The sequence below is a fragment of the Peromyscus leucopus genome, chromosome 19 (genome assembly GCF_004664715.2).
Source record: "Peromyscus leucopus breed LL Stock chromosome 19, UCI_PerLeu_2.1, whole genome shotgun sequence".
Classification (NCBI taxonomy): Eukaryota; Metazoa; Chordata; class Mammalia; order Rodentia; family Cricetidae; genus Peromyscus; species Peromyscus leucopus.
In genome coordinates this window covers 78,714,009-78,736,704 of record NC_051079.1, presented here as the reverse complement: position 1 = coordinate 78,736,704, position 22,696 = coordinate 78,714,009, and the positions used below count along the sequence as shown (strand labels likewise).

Here is a 22,696-nt window from a genome sequence, read left to right as displayed (position 1 = left end):
GGTTGTGTTGTGACTGGAGTTGTGCGAGTCAGAGCCTGGGTCACTCTAGCCTCAGTCACCTGTCCTCAATGGGCCAATTAAATAAACAAGTAATAGTGAGAAGCAGAAAAAGTTTTATTCAGTAAGGCTACATTTGGAAGAGGAACAAAGAGAAGCAGTGATTTGTGGTGATATATTTTGTACCCCAATAAAGCTTTCCTGGGGATCGGAGGACAAAGCCAGCCACTATATTAAACATAGAGGTCAGACAGTGAGTGGTAGCACACGCCTTTCATCCTAGCATTCGGGAAGCAGAGATCCATTTTGATCTCTGTGAGTTCAAGGCCACACTGGGAGCAGAGCCAGGCGTGGTGGCACACACCTTTAATCCCAGCACTAGAAAGGAAGGAAGATGGCAGGGCACAGAAAGGTATATAAGGTGTGAGTAAACAGGAAGTCTCTCTCTTGAGGCTGAGGATTTTGTAGAGGTAAAAACGTGGTTGGCTTGTTCTGTTTCTCTGGTCTTTCAGCTTTCACCCCAATTCCTGGTTCTGGGTTTTTTATTAATAAGACCTTTCAAGATTTGTGTTACAGTGATTCTCCTGACCTAGTCTCCATGAGGAATTGATGTGAAGTTTAGGTTTAAATAGAAGATAAGATCTGTATGCACAACTAAGCAATCCTGCTCCTGGAGGTGTTCCACCCATCACCATTGTCTCAGCTCCACACTGTCCTGCAAGGTGGAGCTGTCAGAACTGTTCCTGGAGATAAGCTCTCCCTCTGGGTAGCACTAGGCTCATTCAGCCCTTTCCTTTTTCCAACATGAGATTCCTGAGAAGAATTCCAGTTTCTTGGGGGTCCATAGTTTCAATAGTTGGATAGCCACAGGGCGGGCCAGAAACGTCTCAGATATCTCCATTTCTGCCAGGATGGTAAATGTTGTTACTGGATTCACCTCCACTTCTCACCACTCAAAAGTCAATATTCAAGAAATGTGAGCTGGAAGGGAAATCAGATTTATTTGAGGTCTGGCCCCTAGAAAACAGGGAGCCCATCACTCTCAATGCTCTGTCTGAGGGTACTTGGGGATTTTATAGAGTGGGAAGGAAGGATACAGGATACAGTCTGGAAGGCTGTGTGCTGAATATGGTCTTTGTCATCTCCCATGGGTTCTTCCTGTATCTCTCTTCAGAATCTTCAGATCTTTCCCTATGAGGACCCAGGCATGGAATTATTGCCACTCCACCCACAGCATCACCCCAACTCAACTCAGCATTTACAAAGATGCAGTTTCTTTCCCATCAAGACCAGTTCCTCTGGGATCAGGTCACATTCCCTATGATTCCCATGCTATAGAACCAACCTGCTGTGGTTGGGTAGCATAGGGAAGTGAGAGCTGGTGTGTGCAGTAGCAAGGCACCTGGGCTGGATTTCCACATGGCTTTCTAGACACACAGTTTAACACACACACACACACACACACACACACACACACACACACACACACACGCACGCACACACCCATTGTCTTTATAATCATCGCTAGCTCCACAAGGAGGGAAATCCCCGACTCCCACCCTGGGGAAAAGATAGTGTTGGATTTCAGCTGTGACTCCTTTAAGACATCAGGTCTTTGGAATGTGTTGCATAAATCCTCAAGGCTTTAACAATTTTCTTGTGGTCTTTCTGTGGCTGACTTTCTGCTCATTCCTCTGTGAACAGAGGTCATATTCTCTTTTGTTCCCATGCTAATGGAGGTGAGAAGCCACAGTGGAGGGTAGCACAGGGAGTGAGAGTCTTCCCTTGTCTTAATCTGGTTTTGTTCTGTCCAGTGTTTTTATCAGTTACCAAGTCAGTGTTGACCAAGCCTAGTGTTTTGAAATCTCTAACTTCTCCCGGCAAATTATCCATTATTCTCTTGGGTCTGCAGCCCCTGCAGTGTATACCAGGGTATGTTTCTTTTGCCTCCTTTGGGATTGGACAAACAGTATTTATTGTTGCTTCAATACTAGGCATTGAACCTAGGCATATGCCAGGGAATTGTTCTATGACCGAACTATATTCTTCCCTCAGAAGAGCACTTTTTGTAAGTAGGAATCACATGCGTAGAATATGGCCATAGGTTTTTTTGAAACAGCTGCCGGTGACTTGCTCAGAGAGCTTGTAATTAAGGCCATTTGCACCTGAGACCTCTGTGCTCCTACGAATTACAGCCCTACCCCGCAGGCATGTCTGTTTTTGGACTCTGTTGCACACAGCCCTGCTGCCATGTCAAGGCAGTAGATTAGATTTACCTTCATGGCCCCCATATCACTCGTCTGTGTTTCTGAACTTTCTCAGGACCAGGCCTTCTGCCTGGATGCACCCATTGATTTTATGGGTTTGGAGATGTCTTGATTCTGCCTTCATCTTCAAGGAGACATTTGCTGAGGGGTAATTTAGGTAGGGATGTCTCCTGGGTCCACCCTTCCTTTGGCCACCAAAAATAAGAATTCTGCCATGGCCAGAGATGAGGTTAAAAATATTTTTGCTTTTGTTCTTTTTAAAATGAAGTTCACTTAACTGATACCTAAAAACACAAAGTTAACGTTTGACATAGTATGGTTTTTTTTGTTTGGTTTGGTTTGGTTTTTTGTTTTTTGGTGTGTGTGTGTGTGTGTGTGTGTGTGTGTGTGTGTGTGTGGAGAGAGAGAGAGAGAGAGAGAGAGAGAGAGAGAGAGAGAGAGAGAGAGAGAAGAGATTTGTAAATCAGGGTGAACATATTTGTATCTCTCTCCTCAAACATGCACCACCCCTATGGTAAAACATTCACAATCCTAGCTGCATGTACCAGTTAATTGAACTAACTAACCTCTATTTGGTTACTGTGATCTCTCTCTCCACTTCCTCCTCTCCTTTCTCTTCCTCCTCTCCTCCTCTCCCCTCCCCTCCTCTCCCCTCCTCTCCCTATGTTAGGGCTAGGTATTGAACTCAGAGCCTCAAACATCTATGCAAGTGCTCTGCACACCTCAACCCTAGCCCTGCCTCTAGAGATATTTTTTTCTGGTGTCTGGATTCATCCATATCCTGCTATTAAACATTTTTGGACTGTGCAGTTTGTCTAGTAGAAAGGATATAGCTGTGCCTTCGGGGAGGCTGACCTGGTATACTGAGTTTAGAGTTGTGAGGGCCATGTGATGCTCATGTACTTCAATAGCAATCAAAGCTCATTTTCAAAATGTATTTTTAACTCATGCCCCGAGGAAATAGAAATTAATGACTTGCACTATTTACACAAAGAAGTTCACTCTTGATGGCAGACAGTATGTTTGTCTGACTCGTCTGTCATGGGACATAAGCCAAATATTTAAAGTCTGAATAAGATGATGAAGCCAAGAGAGTTATCTACGTCAGAAACTGCTAGGCAAACATATTTCTCCTTTTCTCGTCTTTTAATGAAATAGAGGACAGGGATTGGGGCAAAGAGGTAGATTTTAGTTTAGTCTTTAAAGCAAAATTTGAACTTTAAACCATGAGAAGATGAGAAAACAGTCAGTTTGGCAAGTGTCTACTGCCCTAGCAATGTGCATGTAGGTCCCCCTGGCACACAGAAATGCTCAGAGTTTGAGTATTCCCCAGCCTGTGGGGGACGGAGGGTCCACCCACAGTGCCTCAGTCTTCAGCTGCCCTGTGGCCTTGCTGAGTGGCTGCCCCTCAGGGCGCAGAACCTGGCTGGACAGTTTTACTCAGTCCTTCTTCTGGGATCCAACAGTGGATCCTCTGGGTTTTGAGGGGCTGGTAGTATTTCCTAGCAGGGCTGCACTGCAAGATGTCTGAGCCCCAGGGTGAAAGGGTTAGTGTCCATGGCCCCTCCAGGGGGCTGAGGCTCTGCAGTAGTTTCTGCCCTGCTTGCTGAGGTGTTTTTCTGTGCAGCATCAACACAACCCAAGCGTCTGTAAGACTGTCCATCTTCACCTGCCTGCAACCAAAGAACGACCTTTGGCACAGGCCTGCATTAGCTTATCAGTGCTGGGTTAATAATAGGACAGAGATCATGCTGGGAGGTAGCCTGCTTATCTCTGGGCAGTGATATCTGGTTAACTTAAAGGATTGTGAAGTATTTTTGTCTGGGCAGTGCTGCCCGGGTTACAAAATATGCTTGGTTTAGGCAGGGCAGGAAGTCCTCCCCTAGCCCTACCAGACAGACCCTGCCATGCCGCGTCGTTTTTCCCCAGATAGATTGTATGTGAATATGTGGTTCTCTACAAAAGGTGTGGGACCCTTTAACCACTTTTATTCTACTTAGATATATAGACAGGAACTGTTCCACTCATTAGGGGGAACTCATTACACAGGAGAAAATTACTCACAATAGCTAAGAGGTGGAAAGAACTCTAGTGCCCATCAGGTAAGCAAGGCACGGGTCCATCACACGGTGGGATGTCCCTGGATCTGAAAAGGAAGGACATTCTGACATACCATAGATGAGCCTCGAGGACATTGTGCTCAGTGATTCAAGCCAGTCACAGAAGGACAAATGTATGACTCCAATCACACTATGTCTCTAGAGCCGCTGTACTCATAATAGACCGGAAGAATGGAGGGGTCAGGGGCTGGGGAGCTGGTGCTTCCTGGGGACAGAGTTGCAGTTGGGGAAGAGGAGAAGGTGCTGGAGATGGGTCATGGTGATGCTGTCTAGCTGTGGGAAGCATTTCAGGGCACAGAACTGTGTCCTGTGGTTATGAGGTTAATGTTTATGCTTTTTACTTTTTTTTTTTTCAATTAAACAGAATAAAATCTTTTAAAAAGGAAAAACAAAGCTGTGTGTGGAGGTACATGCCTGTAATACCTGCACTTGGGAGTCAGAAGCAGGGGGTTGAAGTAAGTTCGGAGGCTAGCCTGGTCTACGTGGTGAGTGCCAGGCCAGTGAGGACTGTGCATCAAGGCTCTGTTTCAAAATAAGCAAGCAAACAAACACCCCCTCAGAAAACCAAGCCCCCCACCCCAAACCAGGAAAAAGGAATAAAGTAACTAGATTAAATTTTTTTCTTTTTTATTCATTAGTATACGTGAGTGGTGTGGGGCAGGGATATGCCATGGCATGTATGTGGAGGTCAGAGGCAACTCTGTGGACTTTATTCTCCTACCTTTACTTGGGTCTCGAGGATCAAACTCAGGTAATCAGGCTTGAGTGGTAAGTGCCTTTACCCGCCAAGCCATCTTGCCAGCTCAGAGTAGGTGTTTTTAACAGTCACCCACAAGGTGCCAGCAACAGCTAGAGGGACAGTGGCCTGTGGCCAGCTGTTTTCATGTGACATCCCTATGGCCACAGCTACCCTGCAAGGAGGAATTTTCAACTTGGATGGATGTCAGCCAGGATTCTGACACCGAGTGGGTTTGTAAGTCTCACCTCCAAAGTCTCCTTGGCCTTGAACAGTCCACAAGGGGAGGGGTCTGGCTTGGTTAGACAGTCAGCATGTCCTGGTCATCAGTCAGCTGGAAGGAGAATGAGCAAGTTGATGCATGTCAGAAACACCGAGTCTAGAGCATGCTGGGGTAGAGGGGAGAAGAGCACCATAGGGGGGGAAGAGCTGGCCCTATCTCTGTAGCCTGAGACGGAGATAACTTATCCTACTGTGTGTACAACCACAGGTATGATGCCATGCGGGAGCTGTGACTTAGGAGTGGGCTGCTGGGCTGAGGAGGGTGGTATGAGACTCAACCTGTCATTTGGGAGCCACACTTACCTTCTAGGCATTCCACCACTCACAAGTCATTGGATGCCAGAATGCTCAGAATATGCATCTAACTGCTTTTTCCCAGAAGAACCTCCTCAGTTCCTGAGGGCAGCCTGGGCATGTGTCCCATGGGGCCTGGACAGGGCACCGATGGGTAGAGGCTTTCTGGCCCTTCCATTCACTCCAGGTTCCTAGAACTTGTTTCCTTATCTGACCCTGACACCCTTCTGATGGATGTGTGACCTTGAGCAAGTGACTTGACTACCCTGAGACCCACAGAATAGGCATTATATTATTACTGTGCCTACAGATGTTTGTTCTCTCTTCCAGGGTTATTTGGGGCTATGTACAAAAAGGGCTTAGGCTGTGTATTAGTCAGGGTTCAAGGAACAGAACTTACAGATTTTATATATATATATATATGTGTGTGTGTGTGTGTGTGTATCAGAATATACAATATACAGAATATATATGTATCAGAATATACAATACACAGAATATATATATGTATCAGAATATACAATACACAGAATATATATATATATATGATTTGTTTTTGTTTTTTTGAGACAGTGTTTCTCTATGTAACATCCCTAGCTATCCTGAAATTCACTCTGTAAACCAGGCTGGCCTTGAACTCACAGAGATCTGCCTGCCTCTGCCTCCCAAGTGCTAGAATTAAAGGCGTACACCACCATTGCTTGCCATATATGGGATTTGTTAAGAGTGGCTTATAGGTTGTAGTCCAGCTAGTCCAACAATAGCTGTCTACCAATGGAAGGTCCAAGTATCCAGTAGTTGTTCAGTCCATGAGGCTGGATGTTTTAGATGGTCTTCAGTATACACCAGAATCTTGAAGAAGTAAGCTCTAATGCCAGTGAACAAACTTGGCCAGCAAGAGCAAGCAGGCGAAAAGAACAAGCTTCATTCTTCTACATCCTTATATAGGCTGTCATAGCAGAATGTATGGCCCACATTAAAGGTGTATCTTCCCACCTCAAAAGATCTAGATTAAAAGTGAGTCTTCTCACTTCAAATAATTTAGTTAAAAAAGTCCCTCCTCACTGGTGTACCCAGCGCTTGGGTTTTAGTTAATTCCTGATATAGTCAAGTGGACAACCAAGAATAGCCACCACAGGCTAAGAAGTTGCCTCAGTATACAAAGTGCTGGCTTCGCTTGCATGAGGACCTGAGTCCAGATCCCCACGTGTGTGTAAAAGCCGGGCATGGGGTACATGCACCTGTAAACCCAGAGATGGGGGTGGCTGGAGATAGTTGGATCTCTGGGGCAGCCAGTGTAGTTCAAACAACAAGCATCAGAGTCAGTGAGAGATCTTGTCTCAAAAAATAAGGTAGAGAGCAATAAAGAAAGAAACCTGAAGTCATTCTCTGGCCTCTATTATACACACTTATAGACAAATGAACCTGTACACACGTGCATATCACAAACACACACACACACACACACACACACACACACACACACACACACACACGGGAGTTAAAGGGCCTCAAATATGTCTGGAGTAAAGTAATGTTAGGCTATTGAATTTAGGCCTCTTCCCTACCCGTATGGCTGTAGAGGTTTTGAGCTACTGGGGAGATAGGACTGTGGTTCTTCCTGGCCGTGGTGCAGATGGCCACCATGGGGCCAGATCCACTGGGTGGGACAGACCACTGTCTGGGAATTCTGCTTGTAGAAATCCAGGCCTTGGAGGCAGGCACCTTTTTCATGGACTGGGGACCAGTTGAGTTCTTCTGTACTATGTCGGCTTTGTGATTTAACAAACGTTTGCTGGCTTGCCCTGTTCTGTTGACAGAAAGATGTGTCAGAAATAACCCAGGTCTCTCATTGCCAAGTAACTGTGGAAGTTGCAGTTTATCAGGCAGTTCACCTGGGCATGGTGTAGGGCACTGGGTTAGGTGTTTCTGGAATCGGTTACAACATAAAGCAACTGTTTGAGGTTAGATACTAGGAGAATAATTCTGTGCTTTCCGAGGCTGGATAAACGTCCTTTCTCTTACCGAGGGCAGTCCAAGTGTAGTGAAACCCACTTCTGCAGTCTGAATTGAATTTTGTGCACACAACCCCTGTTCCCACCAGATCAGGTCAAAATGTGGCCATCCCCGGCACTGGAGGTGTCCTCAGGTTTGGGGTTTCCACTTCAAACCACAGGTGGACAAAATTGCAAGCACCTGCTTTGACGCTCAGCAAGGTTGTGAGGGCACCTGTAGTATGTGAGGCAGTGGCTCCAACTTTCAGGACTGTGTGGGTACCCTGGGAGAACTATGTTCAATATTGCCATGTTTTGGGCTGTTGTTTACATGCCCCTAGTCTTCTGGTGTCTGTTGAGGTAGTATTTCTGGAGCATTGCCTTTCCTGGCCCCTGATAGACAGTGTACCGAAGTGGCTACACATTACATATGCCTCTGACAGCCTGGGGACTGGGTTTGCTACAGCAGGGTAGAATTATCACTTGGTGCAGTCTCTTACATGTCTCTCCAGGGACTGCCCAGGCATGCCGTCCTCTGTGGAGCAGCTGCTCAGTCTTGGCCTTTTTTATATTGCTCCATAGCCACCTGTATAATATCCATATGTATAGTATCCACATGTGTACAGTGGCTGTCATGTGCACTGGGCTCCCTTCTCCACCCAGGCTATGGTGAAACAAAAATGTAAAGATTTTTATGGAGAATATTTTTTCCAGTTTACCCTGGGTGAAGAGCACATTTGAAGGTCACAAAAGGATACCGATGGCAAATCTGTACCGATTGGCAGCTGCTGGTTTTATGGCAAGCTAGGTTTCCTTGTCAGCTTCTGGGGGCCACATATGGGTCTCCTGCCCAGCCAGGCTCCCATAGCTTGAGGGTATATGAGCAGTGAACTGGATTTGCCAGTCCCTATAGCTGAGCAGAAAGACCCTGAGCTGATAACAGTCATGGGTGGGCAGTGCAGTCTGAGAATGCGACCAGACAGTGACATTGAATGGTCTTTTGGTAACACTCCGTGTATGCCTTTGGTCTAAGTGGACTGGATTTTGGATGAAGAGAGAACTGAAGACAGATGGACCTTACCAGAGCCCAAGACTGGATGCTCCTGTCTCTAGCTCACCTCTCACAGAACAGTGCTAGGTGGTCCGTTCCTGACCATTGCAGGAATAATGTGCCTTGGGGAAGCCCTATAAAAAATTGGGTATAGCCTTGGTCTTCCTTGAAGACAGCCTCCCAAGGAAGGGTTCAGCCTGGGCTGACTTTCAGGTGTCAGAGCCCAAGGTTGTGGGTGACAAAGCCTAGTGGCTACAGGAAGTTCCTTTCTGCCTGTGATTATGTGCACCAAAGCCCTGGACCTTTTATAAGACAAGCAGTCACAGTAGATGTTGCTGGTGTGCCGTGTGAAGCTAACAGCTTGGGGGTGGGTGATACAATGTCACTGGGGGTTGGGGACAGCAGCAGCTCCACTGCACTGTACCACTGAGCTCTGTACCACCCAGCAATATCTGGGTATCAGGGCTTCAGTGTGGCCTCGCTGGTCCCTGTGAGGAGGGCAGACTCATCTCTGAGGTTAGGTTGGGGAAGAACGTGGCAGGGGAGCCAGGTCTTTGCATCTTATTTCTTGATTTTGTCCTTTAAAAGCACTTCAGAGGGACTGGGGTGATGGCCTGGTTGCAAGTGTTTTACTGAAATCTGAATACTCCTTCATACTTGTGTGGTGATATATTGTGTACCCTAATAAACTTGACTGAGGATCAGAGAACAGAACAAGCCGCTAGAATAGACATAGAAGTCAGGCAGTGGTGAAACACACTTAATCCTATCACTCGGGAGGCAGAGATCTGTCTGGATCTCTGTGAGTTCAAGGCCACACTGGGAACAGAATCAGGCGTGGTGGCACACACACCTTTAATCCCAGGAAGTAATATGGAAGGGCAGAGAAAGAAAGGTACATAAGGCATGAGGAAACAGGAACTCACTCTCTTTAGGCTGAGGATTTCGTAGAGGTAAGAATTAGTGGCTGGCTGTTCTGCTTCTCTGATCTTTCAGTTTTCACCCTGATATCTGACTCTGGGTTTTTGTTTTTTATTAAAAGACCATCTAAGATTCGAACAACATACTTGTAATCCCAGCACTGTAGGGAGGTGGAGGGTGGAGACAGGTGGTTCCCTGGAAGCTTAATGGCCAGTTAGATTAGGCTGTGTGTCAAAGTTCCAAACCAATGACAGACCCTCTCGGACAAAAGGTGGAAGGTGCCTAAGGGTCCACAGTGGAGGTTGGCACATGCACTGTATGTGTATATACCTACAGCACGAGCATGCAAACACACACACACACACACACACACACACACAGAGAGAGAGAGAGAGAGAGAGAGAGAGAGAGAGAGAACATTGGAGCCTATGATGCACATCTTTTGTAGATGTAGAAATTTTACAATGTGGTTTTTATTTAACAACACATTCTCGGAGTTTTCCAGTCTTTAACCTCTGCACGTATGGTCTCATGTCAAGAAAAAAATGTATTTTCACGGGTAGAGTATTTACCCATCAGACTTTTGCGTCCTGTCTGAAACAGTTATAAAGCACAGCTACATTGCCTTTTTATAACCTTTGAAATCAGCAGAACACCCCTCACATCTCCAGTAAGGTCTGGTAGCTGACCACTGGTTCCATGTGAGCCACTTTCTTTCAAGTTAAAATACTTGGTGCTTGCCGGGTAGCGGTAGCGCACGCCTTTAGTCCCAGCACTCAGGAGGCAGAGGCAGGTGGATCTCTTTGAGTTCGAGGCTAGACTGGTCTGCAGAGCGAGATCCAGAGGAGAGCTAGGGCTGTTACACAGAGAAACCCTGTCTCGAAAAAACAAACAAACAAAACAACAAAAACCTGGTGCTGCATTGGCCCTGGGTCTCTGCACACTGGGTTGATGGACATCTCCTATCTCTACCTAGTGGGAATTAAAACATCCTCATAGGCTACTCTGCCCCATTCATGGGCTCCTCCTCCTGTGAGTCGGCCAGCTCAGTGGATGCCCCCTCGCCCCTTTACCTCCCAGCATACACGGGTGGGTGCCTCCACACCCCTCCTTAGTTTCCTGGGCGCAGTGCTCAGTGTTGTCTGAGTTCCTCAGCTTGTGGGTGCAGTCATGGACCTTGCCGTGTGATCAGTCAGCCACAGGAAACGGGCCTGAGTGACAGACAGGTTTGAAAAATGAACTATACCTGGGCACGTCTGCACATGTGTGTAATCCCAGTACTTGAGAGGTAGACAACCAGAAATTCAAAGTCATCTTTGGCAATATATTGAAATTTGAGGCCAATCGGGGCCATGAGACCCTCTCTTAAGAAACAATAGAGGGGGAGGGCAGGGAGAGAGGGGCTAAGTGTCAAGTGGTCGCCTGTCTGGAGAGGGTCACTTGTGGGGAGCTGGGGTTAAGAGGGTTCCAGGAGGGCTCCTGGGGCTGGCAGAGTTCTGTCCTGACACACTGTCATGGGTGTCCTTGTACCTGGGCCGGCTTCCTCCAAAAGGGTTCTAATCCTTCCAGGTGACCCTTTGTGTTCACTTTGGGCATGAACCTAGTAATGACACTGTTCAGAGAGGGCATCACTTTTAATTTTCAGTGCTGAACTCCCTGAAACCTTCTTTAGGTGATTGAGGGCTCACCCTCAGGGGGGCTGTTCTTAACTGAGTGGATACTTCTGTCCCCTCCCAGCAATGCCTCTCCATCTTTCAACACCTCCCCACCCCGAAAGGATGTTCTGAGGAGAAGGTCACTGTTTCCACTTAAGGTCCCACTCATCTAGGGAAACAGGTGATGGCTGCTCTCATTTACTATGGATAGCTCCTGGAGGGAGGTGGGGTGACAGGTGTGGCCTGAGCAAGCTGCACCCCTCCCCCAGGGGAGCTGGAGTTAACTGTATAAGGGGCCATCCCGAGTGGCCAGGTTTCCTTCAGGCTCCTGACCGGAAGCGCCTTCCTGGGAGAGGGTAGAAGCAGGCCATGCTGGGCACAGTTGGGCTTTCACAGAAATGGCTTTTTTTTTTCTTTCCTGAGTTGGTTTCCAAATGTTTTGTTCTCATGGGTAGTATATGCAGAGACCTGTAGCTCCTGCATCCCAGTGTGGTCACCGGCCTGGCAGCTGCCTTCCAGACCTTGTGCCTGGTTGACCTGGGCCGGGCCAGTCCTGGCTGGTACTGTTCCACGTGGGAGCAGCTCTAGCTGTACCACCGGTGTTTCTGTTTGACCATCGAAAACTGTTCTGGGCGATTCGTTGCACCTGGGAGCTGTGGCTTTTTGTGGGATGTGCTGGGTATGATACCAGGATCTCTGAAATGGTAGGGAACCCTATCCTACTGAGCTACACCCCAAGCCTGCCCTAACATTTAAGTTCAGTTCTCCCCTGATGAGTATTTGATTGCTAACAGTTTTCACGAGTCTTTCATTGAAAACGTACAAAGTCCCAAAAGGAAGAAGTGTGACTTCCCCCATGTTGGTATTCTGGAACTCCTTGCTCAAAGTTTCCTGTTACTACCCTGGGAATTTACAGTATTTCCTTGGAGCCAAACTCAAGGAAGGAAGCGTCATCCTCCAAGGTTGGGCTGCAAGGGTTCCCCAGGTTGGGTCGTGGGACACTCCTGCCAGCAGGTACAAAGAGGCTGGGCATGGGCAGGGCAAGCCTTGTCCCAGAGGCCTGTGACGGTCTTGGGTGGAATTAACCTCAGGATACACAAAGCCCCAAAGGACAGCTCCCCCTGGCTAGCCATGGATCATTCATTCCCTGGGCTAGGTTAGCAGCCTGACCTGGTCAGGGCCCGATCCCGCATCACCAGCACTGGTAGGGATGCTGAGCTGCAGATAGGCTGAAAGGGGCCGTGATCTGTGGGGCAGTGGGAAAAGAGCCCCCACGGGCGTTTGGAGTGAGAATGGGAGAACTGAAACTGAGGAAGTGGTGAGTGACCCGCTCTTGGAGGGCTGGGAGGGGCAGGGAGCCTGTGTTGTGAGCAGGGGTGTGTGGGGGCGGGGACGCGGTTCTGCGGGGCGGGACTGGAGTCTCCCGGTGCTGAGGGCGGTCTGCTTCCGTGGACAGTTCATTCGGCGGTGGCCTCTAGGGACTGTGTTTGTGGGTGCGGAATCCTTGAGGGTGCAGCGTTCTGGAATGGTAAGCCAGGGGCTATGGCCTACAGTGGGCGGAGTTGCAGGAGGGCGGGGCCTTGAGTGGGCGTGGTCATTTGGGAAGCCGCCGGGCCCCGCCCCGGGCAAACTTTTCCTGGGCCGTGGGGGCGGGCAGGTGAGATCACGTGGTGGCCGGGGCGTGCCCGGCCGACCCCGCCCCTACGCCGGAGTCCGGCGGCAGCTAACGAGCTGTGGCGTGCGGCTGCAGCGGACCGCGGAGCCTAGCGGAGCCATGCCCACGAACTTTACCGTAGTGCCGGTGGAGGCGCGCGCCGACGGCGCCGGGGACGAGGCTGCTGAGCGAACGGAGGAACCGGGGTCCCCCGAGAGCGCGGATCCCGCCTGCCCGACGTCGGGTGAGCTTGGCGGCACCTGCCGCGGGACAAAGGCAGAAGCTGGGCCCTCCCGCCGACGCTGGGCCGCTCTGGCTCGTGGGTGGCAGCGGCCCACGGCGTGTAGCGGGGCGATGGGAAGGGGTCAGGAGGGCCAGCCGGTGCCTGCCTCGCTCAGAGGAGGGACCCGGGACCCGGAGAGGATTCTTGGGCTGGTGGTTTGTTGGTGCTGTTCGTTCCGTCCCTAGAATTCACTACCCTGCTCCTCCCTCGGGCTTCAGGGGGAGCATAAGTCCCTCTGTGGGCCTGGCTCCGTCAGCCCTGGGGGCGCGGTCTCGACCTCTCTGCATGGCCTGTCTAGAGCACCGAGGCTTGAGCACCGGAAACGACTTGGTCTGGCAACTCTGACGGGACTAGGGTGGAGTTGCGGAGCTGCTGGAGGTACCTATAGGGAAGGGAAAGCCCAGGTGCCCAGGTGGCACCTGGGAGAGCTCGAGGTACAGACCCCTGGGTGGGTGGTCTCCCTGGCATAGGGTTTCCTCTGGGCCTGTTTTGCTTTGCTCCAGGCTGGCCCAGGGCGGTCGTCTAATAAATCCGACTAGGATCCCAGATCTGCCTCCTCTGACCTTGGACCAGCCAAACTTCCTTGGGATCGCAGAGGAAGGACAGAGGCCCGTGTAAGCCTGGGGAGGGGGCTGCGCTAGAGAGCGCGGGCTTCTCTTTGCTGCTCTTTGTTCCCAGGATCCGGAGCTCTCTGGCACTTTCACTTTGCTCAGGGTGAGGATGGGCCTGGGAATCTCTCTCCATCCTAGCGCCAAGAACCCAGCTTCCCCTCTGCTGATGGCAAGTCACCTTGAACTGGCTGCTTCCTCTCTGTTTGGACTCTTCTCTAGACCTAGATGCTAACAGGCCCTTTACTTGGGCTGTTGAGGTGACAGCTCCCTGCACAGACTCATAGATGCACATGCCCCACACGTCTCCCATTGGAGACTCAGGCTCCAGGCGCTGGATCTGGGAGGAAGAGGGTGCAGTTCTCAAGAGACGACTCTTTGATATGACCTCAGAGCTTTTGCTGCCCAGTATTTAGGTAGGAAAAGCTGTGCTTCCTCTGGTCACACTTTTAGGAGTCTGCAGACACAGGCTAGGCGTGCTGGCCAGGAAGTGACTTAGTTCAGGTCAGCCACCTGCCCATCTATCTCACTCAGTGACCTTTTCCATGGGGTGCTGGACTGTCGAGGCTTTCTCTGCATAGACAAAGCATGTTATATTTCAGGGCTAAACACATACAATCTAGAAGCCCAGACTCAGTGTCCCGCAGTCAGGGAAGTGTGGGAGGAAGGTTCAAGCATCACCGTGGTTCTCAGAGTAGAGCCCCAAGAGCTCTTCTGGTGCCCAGTGGCCTGAGGCAGACAATTCTGCACATCTGCTGACATGCAGTATGATTAGTGTCTCAGCCAGAGGTAATTTTCCTTCTGATTTTTTTTTTGGGTTCCCTCTGCTATCAGGGCTCCCAAGTGGTGCCTGAAGTCAGGGCTGAGGATTCAACTTCTGGGAAGGCAAGTAACTGTTAGGATTCTTACTGCCTGCACATGTTTAGGCTAACAGGAGGACAAGCAGGCACTTTTAATTTATTAACTGTTTTAAGACATGGTCTTATGTAGCCTTAAAATCAATTTGTAGCTGAAGATGACCTTGAACTCCTGATCCTGGTGTCTCTACCAGCTGCTTGTATTACAGCGGTGTGTTGCCACACCCACTGTTTTTTTTAAACATGTTGCTGATTGGTTTTGAACCAGGGCCTGGTACGTGCTAGGCAAACATTCTACCAACTGAGCCACATCCCCAGCCCTGTGTATGTGTTAATGATCCTTTTATGGTCCGAGTTGAACTTGAGTAACTTGGCTGGGCTCATGTAGAGCTTGCAGTCTGGTTCTCTAAGCACTTCCTATTTCTATAAAGATGTTTTTAGAAACTTCAGCCACTGTAACATGACAGGGTGAATGTGCTGGATTCTCAAGTCTGCTGGGTTTTGTCCTGTTTCTAACAGGAGCTTCAGAGCCCAGCCAACAGTAGGAAAGGGACCTCACACTTGGTTGTTGGTGGGTAAGTCCTGTACAGGCAGGAAGAAGGTTTCCCAAAGGTCTGTTGTGTGGATCTCCACCGTGTGTGTGGGCAACAGGCCAGGGCCAACTGGGCAGATCACAGGAGTCACTACAGCCTTGACCTGCCTGCCTCCCATGCGGATCCCCTGACAGTCCTTGGAAGTATTGTTTTCTGGACATGTGTATTGCGTGTTGCTTGTGGTGACGTGAGTTTGGGGGACCTCATCAGGTGTGCCTACACAGATCCAAGCTGCGGTGGAACTGGGGTCTTGTAGGCCATCCAGGCTCACACAGCCCATGTCTTTGGGACCAGGATGAGGGTCTGGCAAGGCCAGGTCTGTCTGGTCTGCCTAGGAACCTCTTCAGCCTGTAACTGTGTGACAGCAGTGAGCCAGCTGCCCTCTTGGGCCTCTTGCAGCTTCTCCCAGGGAAGCAGATAGTGTGAGGGGAGGAAGGGGACCTTTGCCTGGCCCATACTGTAGGCCGTCTTGACCTCCCCTGCTGCTGTGTGACCTAGGTCGGGCCTGGGCTGGCACTTCATGGCAGAAATGAAGTTGGCACTCTCTTCTAGATAGTGTGCGTCTACTTATAAAGTCCTTGGCCCCATGTGAGGAACCTGCCTCCCAACCCATATAAAGTGAAAAGTGATGGGGCAAGTGTGGAAAATGTGACGCCCACATTTTGCTTCCCTAGTTTTCCTCCTGGTTTCCACTCACAAATGGCCCTGCACTTAAGCATGTGTTCTGGAATCACTCGGGATTGTGCCCTGAGGACAGGGATCATGCCCCTTAGCTTTTCTGAAGGACAGAAGTAGTTGGACCTGGATTATATTTATTGTGAGATTCCTCTGGAAGTAGAAAGGGTGAATGTGAATTCTTGGTGTTACGATGGAATATTTTCAGTGTGTAGGAGCAGAGAGGACGCTGCTTAGGACCAGGACTCTTCCTATCTGACCTCTGAGTGGAGCATCATTAGATCTCAAGACTCCATGGGAAACCATGTCAGGGAAGGTGAAAGGCTCCTGGTGAGGTGTCCCAGGCCTAGGAAAGGAGTTTCCATCATGGACTCTTGCTGGAGTCATTGCAGGGTAATCACTACCTGGTAGCCCTCCCACTCCAGGTCAAAGCTGACGTCTGTCTACGCTTCCGCCCAGCCTGGTTGCAGGTCCCCTTTCAGATTCCATCCACGTGATTTCAGCTCTGTAGCTGACTCATTGGAGTTACCTGGGGACTTCTTACTTCTCTCTGTAGAGGTGACCCTGTCCACTGATAGACTGACTGAGGCAGCCTGAGTCACCTTTGTCCTGTGTGTGGTTTGCCTGTAGGCTGGAAAGTGGATAGTGTTGTGTGTGTCTCTCAGGACTGCTGCTGATGGTCATGGGGTTCACAATATGAGGATTCAGAGGACAATACAGTTAGGAAATGGACTGAGCCTGAGACTTCAGGCCCTGCCCTGCTAGGCTAGGACAGGAACTAACAGTCTCATCCTGAGATTTTCAGGAAAGGATGTATCATACTGATGCTGGAGATCCAAGCAGGGGCTGGTGAGCATGGACTCCAGCACCGTCTTGTCAGGAGTCCTTGAAGGTGGGACTGAGCATGTGAGCATGGACCCTAACACCATCTTTCTGGGAGTTCTTAAAGGTGTGAGGTTGACCATAGAACCATAGAGGCTATATATATAGCATGGAGGTCCCTAGGACGACTGTGGCTTATAATAAATTTCAGTTTTACTCAATTATTGAAAAAAAAATAGCCAAATGAATGAAAACACATGAACTATGAACCAAAGGCTGAGGGGCCCCCAGCTGGATCAGGCCCTCTGAATGGGTGAGACAGTTGATTGGCTTGATGATTTTGGGAGGCAACTAGGCAGTGTGACCAAGTCCTGTGCTCATTGCATGAGTTGGCTGTTTGAAACCTGGAGCTTATGCAGGGACATTTGGCTTAGTCTGGAAGGAAGGGACTGGACCTCCCTGGACTGAGTCTACCAGGTTGATGGCGGTCCTTGGGGGAGGACTTGTCCTGGAGGAGGTGGGAATGGAGGGTAGGCTGGGGGTAAGGGGAGGGGGTGGGAGGGGGGAGAATAGGGGAACCCATGGCTGATATGTAGAACTGAATGGTATTGTAAAATTATATATATATATATATATATATATATTATATATATATATATATATATATATATATATATATAAAATAAATAAAAAAAAGGTGTGAGGTTGAGGGTCTTTCACAGAGATTGCAACATGTGAGGTGTGTGGACTCAGAGCAGGAGGGGAAGCATGAATTTTGTGTACCTTTTCAAACCAAAGATGGTGCTGGAGTTATTGTTCAGTGGTAGGATGCTTGCCTTGGGGCCTGGGTTTGATCTCCAATATTGTAAGACAAAGCTGTACAAAACAGCTAGAGGAAACAAAGGATCTTACTGAGCAGCTGACTGCTGGGAACCCAGATGGTTGTGGGCTGTGTCCTACCTCCTCCCAACTGTATCCTTGCAGCAGGCCCTTCCCTTAGGGATCAGTGGTACAGGTGTCAGCACCCTGCTATCTTGCCTAGCCCACGTTCATGTGTATGAGAATGCATATATGCACTGTGTGCGCACATGAGGGTAGAGGGTCTGGTTCCTTCCTAATAAAAGGTCACACGATATTGGGCATTGTCCTTTTCTATGGTCAGACTGCTACTAAGTGTTTGGGTATCACTTTTCCTGGTGTGACCTTCAAGAGTGGTGAGGCACCTGTATGTTCTAAGTCTGACTTTCCCCAGCCATTAGTATTATTGTTACTATTATATTTTTTTTTTTTTTAATGTGAGGACCTCCTGGACCTGGAAATGCTGGAAATGTGTCCTTATCTAGAATGTTGTCCAGGCTTCTTGACCACTCTGCTGAGTGAATGTCTGAACTGCTCCAAGGGGTTGAAGAGACAGCTCCTGTGACGAAGGGCCCTCTAATGGCCCAACATAATGCCATGCCCCTTAAGGCCAAGCAGACTTGAGCTGCCTGGGAACTGGACATTGCAGTCACATTGATCTAGAAAAGTCATCTACTGCCCGGCGGTGGTGGCGCACGCCTTTAATCCCAGCACTCGGAAGGCAGAGGCAGGAGGATCTCTGTGAGTTCAAGGGCAGCCTGACATCCAAAGCGAGTTCCAGGAAAGGTGCAAAGCTACACAGAAAAACCCTGTCTCAAAAAAACAAAAACAAAAAAACAAAAAAAAGAAAAGAAAAGAAAAGTCATCTACTACCTTCTTGGGCCTGGTGCATCTGTGTCCAGATGGATCCCCTGCCTCATCCTGGTACAATAGGAGCCTAATATGTTACGTGATACAATATGTGATGGAGAGTGAGCTCTGGGTGTCAAGGAGATACATGCAGGATGCTGAGGATGCTGATGTGTTACCTGTAGGAGCAGTGGGAGAGTGGGCATGCATTCCTTGGGACATGGGGGGCAGTGAGGACCCTTGGTAGGGTGTCCGAGGGATGGCTGTGAACCACTCACCAGTGATGGCAGTGACAAGCAAGCAGTTGGCTTCCAGAAATGCAGCCTTCTGTAGCCTTAGAGGACGTGTGAAGGGCCGAGGCTGAGGATAAGCTTAGCTTTTGATGGTGAGTCAGGGTAGCCACGGGGTGCTGAGGTGGCTGGGGGAATTCCTTAGGAAAGACGGCCTTGAGCTTGGCAAGTAGAGCCCTGTGTGCAAGTGTGTGCATGCCATAGAGCCTGAGGCAACTCCAGCAGAGCAGGGTCCCCATGAACTGCAGTGTGAAGAGGCCAGCAGTGGGTAGCATTACTGAGTGGCTGCTGAGCTGTGTGTCCTTTGCATACCAATTCACCTGTTAGTGCTGGGTGTGGTCCTGTGGAGTTATCTGCTATTTCTAGCACATCACACATGTTGTATATGTAATCTACGAGCCGCTTTGGGTGTTAGACTCTGGCTGAGGAGCAGCAGACGAAGGCAACCACATGTACAGATGCAGCATCACCTTCTGAGCCTGGAGTGAGCACCCATTTTACCTTTTGTTCCGTACACAGCTATGGAGAACACTTGTTAGGAACCATGTTACTCTCCTGTGAGTGGTGTTCGTGGATTTCAGGGTGGTTTTCCTTTAGTTAGTTAGGAATCTGGCTTGATGGGACCTTTCTTCACCCCAGCAAACATCTCAGACCTTAGTAGGAGTTTTGGCCACATCCAAAAGACCATATGGGAACTGTCACACTCTGCCTGCCTGGGTGGTGGTGGTGAAGGAGTGAAGATGCCCTTGCCAGGGCCTCTGCCCACTAGATGTAGGGCCACCACCTTAGCAGACTGCTAGCTCTGACCTGGGAGTGTCACGGCAGGCCTATGCTCCGGTGTTGAGGGGTAGTGACATTGGGCCAGGGCCACTGTCTGCTGGTGCTTCAGACAATGGCTCCCTCTTATTAGCTGTACAGTTGGGAGCAATGTGGGGTCAGGGCCCCAGCAGAGCCGCAGGGAGTGCAGCTGGCCGGACTGCCTGCTGCTCCTCTTGCTCTCCAGACGTTACGCCCTGCCTTTGCAGGCAGAGGGCAAAGTTTGGTGTTCACTGTTAAGTATTAACCACTGTTCCCAAGCTCCCGTGGTCGGGCCCTGGCCAAGTGGCTGGGTGGAGTCCTCTGTCATTCAGAGCGACTGCTGCACTGGAGTAGCTATTGGAGTGTGAGTCCCGTTGGGCTGGGCCTTCAGAGGGAAGACTTCTTTACCCAGAGGCAAGGGAGACCTGTTGGGCTGAGCTGCTCTGTACTGCTCTACACTTAGCAGAGATGGCTTGGGAGTTGCCATCTCTGGTCCTGTGGCAGCCTGATGTCTTAGATGTGTGTCCTCTTAGGGTGACCCACTTCTGAAGATGGCACCTGACTCCTGAGCATCTCTTTGTGCTTCCATTTTCCTCACCAGGACCTGGTCTCTTACAAAGATGGCTGTGGCCTCTGATCTTTTGGCCCGTTCTTCTGTGGGTCTCTGGCGCCAGCAGGCTGGGCCTGGCTTTCAGGGAGGTCACAGGGGAGGGCTGAGTGCTCTGGAGGTCAGAGGAGAGAGTGCCAAGTGGCTCTTGTGTTTCCCTTTTCATTTAATGGAGGGACTTGACCACAGCCCAGACCAGCTTGTAACTGAAGCTGCCCCTGGGAGGGTCTAACTGGTGTCCTGTGGGGGTGCCGATGCAGGCACAGGCCCTGGCCTCTGCTTTGTCCTTGGCCTCTTGCACCTGGATGTTTGGGGAACAGCAGGCCCCTTTCCAGCTCTGATGCTGCTCTGGTTTCTGGGGAAGGGAGCTGGGTGACATGTTGGAGAGTGAGGTCACCAGAAGCTGCCTTCCTGTAGGGCACGTCTTTTAGATTGCAAGTCCCAGACCTACATATTGTCTACGCAGCTTCTAGGGCTGTGGTTCCATAGACACCTAATGTCCCAGGGTCTGTCCCCTCAGTGGTAATGGACTGGGGCTCTGACTTTTTATGGCTTTGTGTGGGGTGTATATTGCCATGCAGATGAGCAGTAGGGATGTTTGTGTGCATATGTGTGCATGTGTATATGCATATTATGCATAATAAGTGCAGTGTACATATGATTGTCATGGTATATGCAATGAATGGATGACTACACATGTATGTATGTTAGTGTACATGAGTACATGTGTGTATGCATATGCATGTGTATGTGTGTACACTATGCAGTTATATATTGTGTGTACTGTGTTAGAAATAGTATAATTATAGTGTGTCAGGTTCTGACTTATTGTCTGCATTGGCTAAATCTCTGCAGAGAGCCTTTTGGATGGTAGGCTGTAAAGCGCCTCTGCTTCCCTGGGTTTTAGGCTGGTTTGAATTTCAGATTTAAAGCCTATTGGAGGAGATGCCTACCTAGGCTTCCTGCTAAGGACCTTGTAAGTGGACATAAGGAATGGCAATGACCTTGTGGGCCTGTTTTGGGGCTGGTCCTACCTATTCCAGGGTAGGTGGAGGAACAGGCTTGCAGCATCATTTGGGAAGCCTTTGCTCACTTGCTTCCTGGTCCCATGGATCTTTCTAGTGTTCCTCTGAGAATCTTTGCTCTTCTCAACTATGTGAGACATGTGGTACTGCTGAGTTGGGGTCAGCAGGAGAGTGGACAGCTGGCTGTGCGTGTGGGTGCTAACCACGGTTTCAGGGCTTTCAGCCACCCAGGCCTTGGGCTTGCTCATGCATTTGGTTTGCTAGCTTCTGCTCAAACCTGGACCTGTTTCCATGGAGCCTTTTGGAAAGAAGTGGGGCTACCTGCCACGCCGGTGCAGGTGCTCTGAGAGGCTAGGATGCCGCTCACTGTGTGGGTGTTATCGAGGCAAATATGCCTCCACCTGCTCACCAGAGTCCCTTCTGCAGCTCAGCATCAACGCAACATCAGCCTTGAAGTGAAGGGCGTTGCTTTGCAGGAAGAAAGTTCGGCCGGGCCTGAGCGCCGAGGAAGCACTCTAAGCCACTAACTTCAGAAGTCCCCACACGTGGTGACTCCATCTCCTCTGAATCTGGGTGACAGAGAGGCCAAGTGGGGCCTGAAAGTGTTGAGAGGGACTTGGGACAGGTGGGGAAGGGCAGGGCCTGTTCCCTGAAGGACTCTTTACAGCTCTCTACTGGACCTCATTGTCCTGGAAACCTGAGATGGGAGGCAGGGGTTGGAGGAATGTGCATGGAAAATGCCACCAGAAGTAAGTGGCCCTCTTGGGCTGGAGTTGTGGGTGGTTCTTGTTTCTCAATATTTCCTTTGTTTTCTTTTCAGAATGTGTTGTTCATTCAGCCAGCAATTTGCTGTTAAAAGTGGGAAGGCTTTCGGCTGGGGCCAGTCCGTCAGACCGTGGCTCGCTCTCATCAACTGTGCTCTGTAGCCTGTCCCACTGGCCTGGATATTCCAGCTTGCTGGATTTTTAGGATGCAAGAAGGTTCAGGAAATCTGGAGGGCAATCAAGAGCCAGTGGTCATTCTTTGACTTTCAGGGCCCTGGAACCCTGGAGCCATTCTAGCGCATAATCATTTCACAGCAGAGTCACCAGGGAGGGTTTATGGCGGTGTTCCTGGGTTGGGCCAGGCTGTCCTTAGGAGGCCAAAAGACACCTTGAGGTTACCCAAGGTGGGGCTCCGTTTTCTTGTGGTGCTTAGTAGCTAGCCCTCAGCTAAGCGGTTTGCCCACCTCCACCCCCAGGCCTCTGCACAGACTGGGTTCCTCTTGACCCATGCCCCATCTCCAGTGTTGCTAGGCTGGGTAGACTTTCCGCCTACACTTGATGGCAGGAGAGGGAGGAGGCTGCTGGACTCTGCAGCGGCTCTATTGGCCAGCCTGCTCAGCTGACCAGGGGATATGGCTCAGAGTCTCAGAGGTTGCTTTCTACACTTCCCTTGAGCCATTGAGGAATTGGTGGTGA

General features: G+C 49.8%; 1 protein-coding gene across 5 annotated transcripts in view; it reads left to right on the top strand.

Moving 5' to 3' along the window:
* The window catches only part of Slc12a7 (solute carrier family 12 member 7), a 79,195-nt gene that overhangs the window by 14,876 nt on the left and 41,623 nt on the right, over positions 1 to 22,696 (top strand). For 2 of the 5 annotated variants that reach the window (XM_028873656.2, XM_028873655.2), the window contains exon 1: positions 13,017 to 13,215. The exons of the other annotated variants lie outside the window; for them this stretch is intronic. In XM_028873656.2, the coding sequence (XP_028729489.1) occupies positions 13,092 to 13,215 (124 nt within the window). In that variant the 5' untranslated portion in view covers positions 13,017 to 13,091. Of the gene's footprint in view, positions 1 to 13,016; positions 13,216 to 22,696 lie in introns of those variants that run through there. 5 annotated transcript variants of the gene reach the window in all.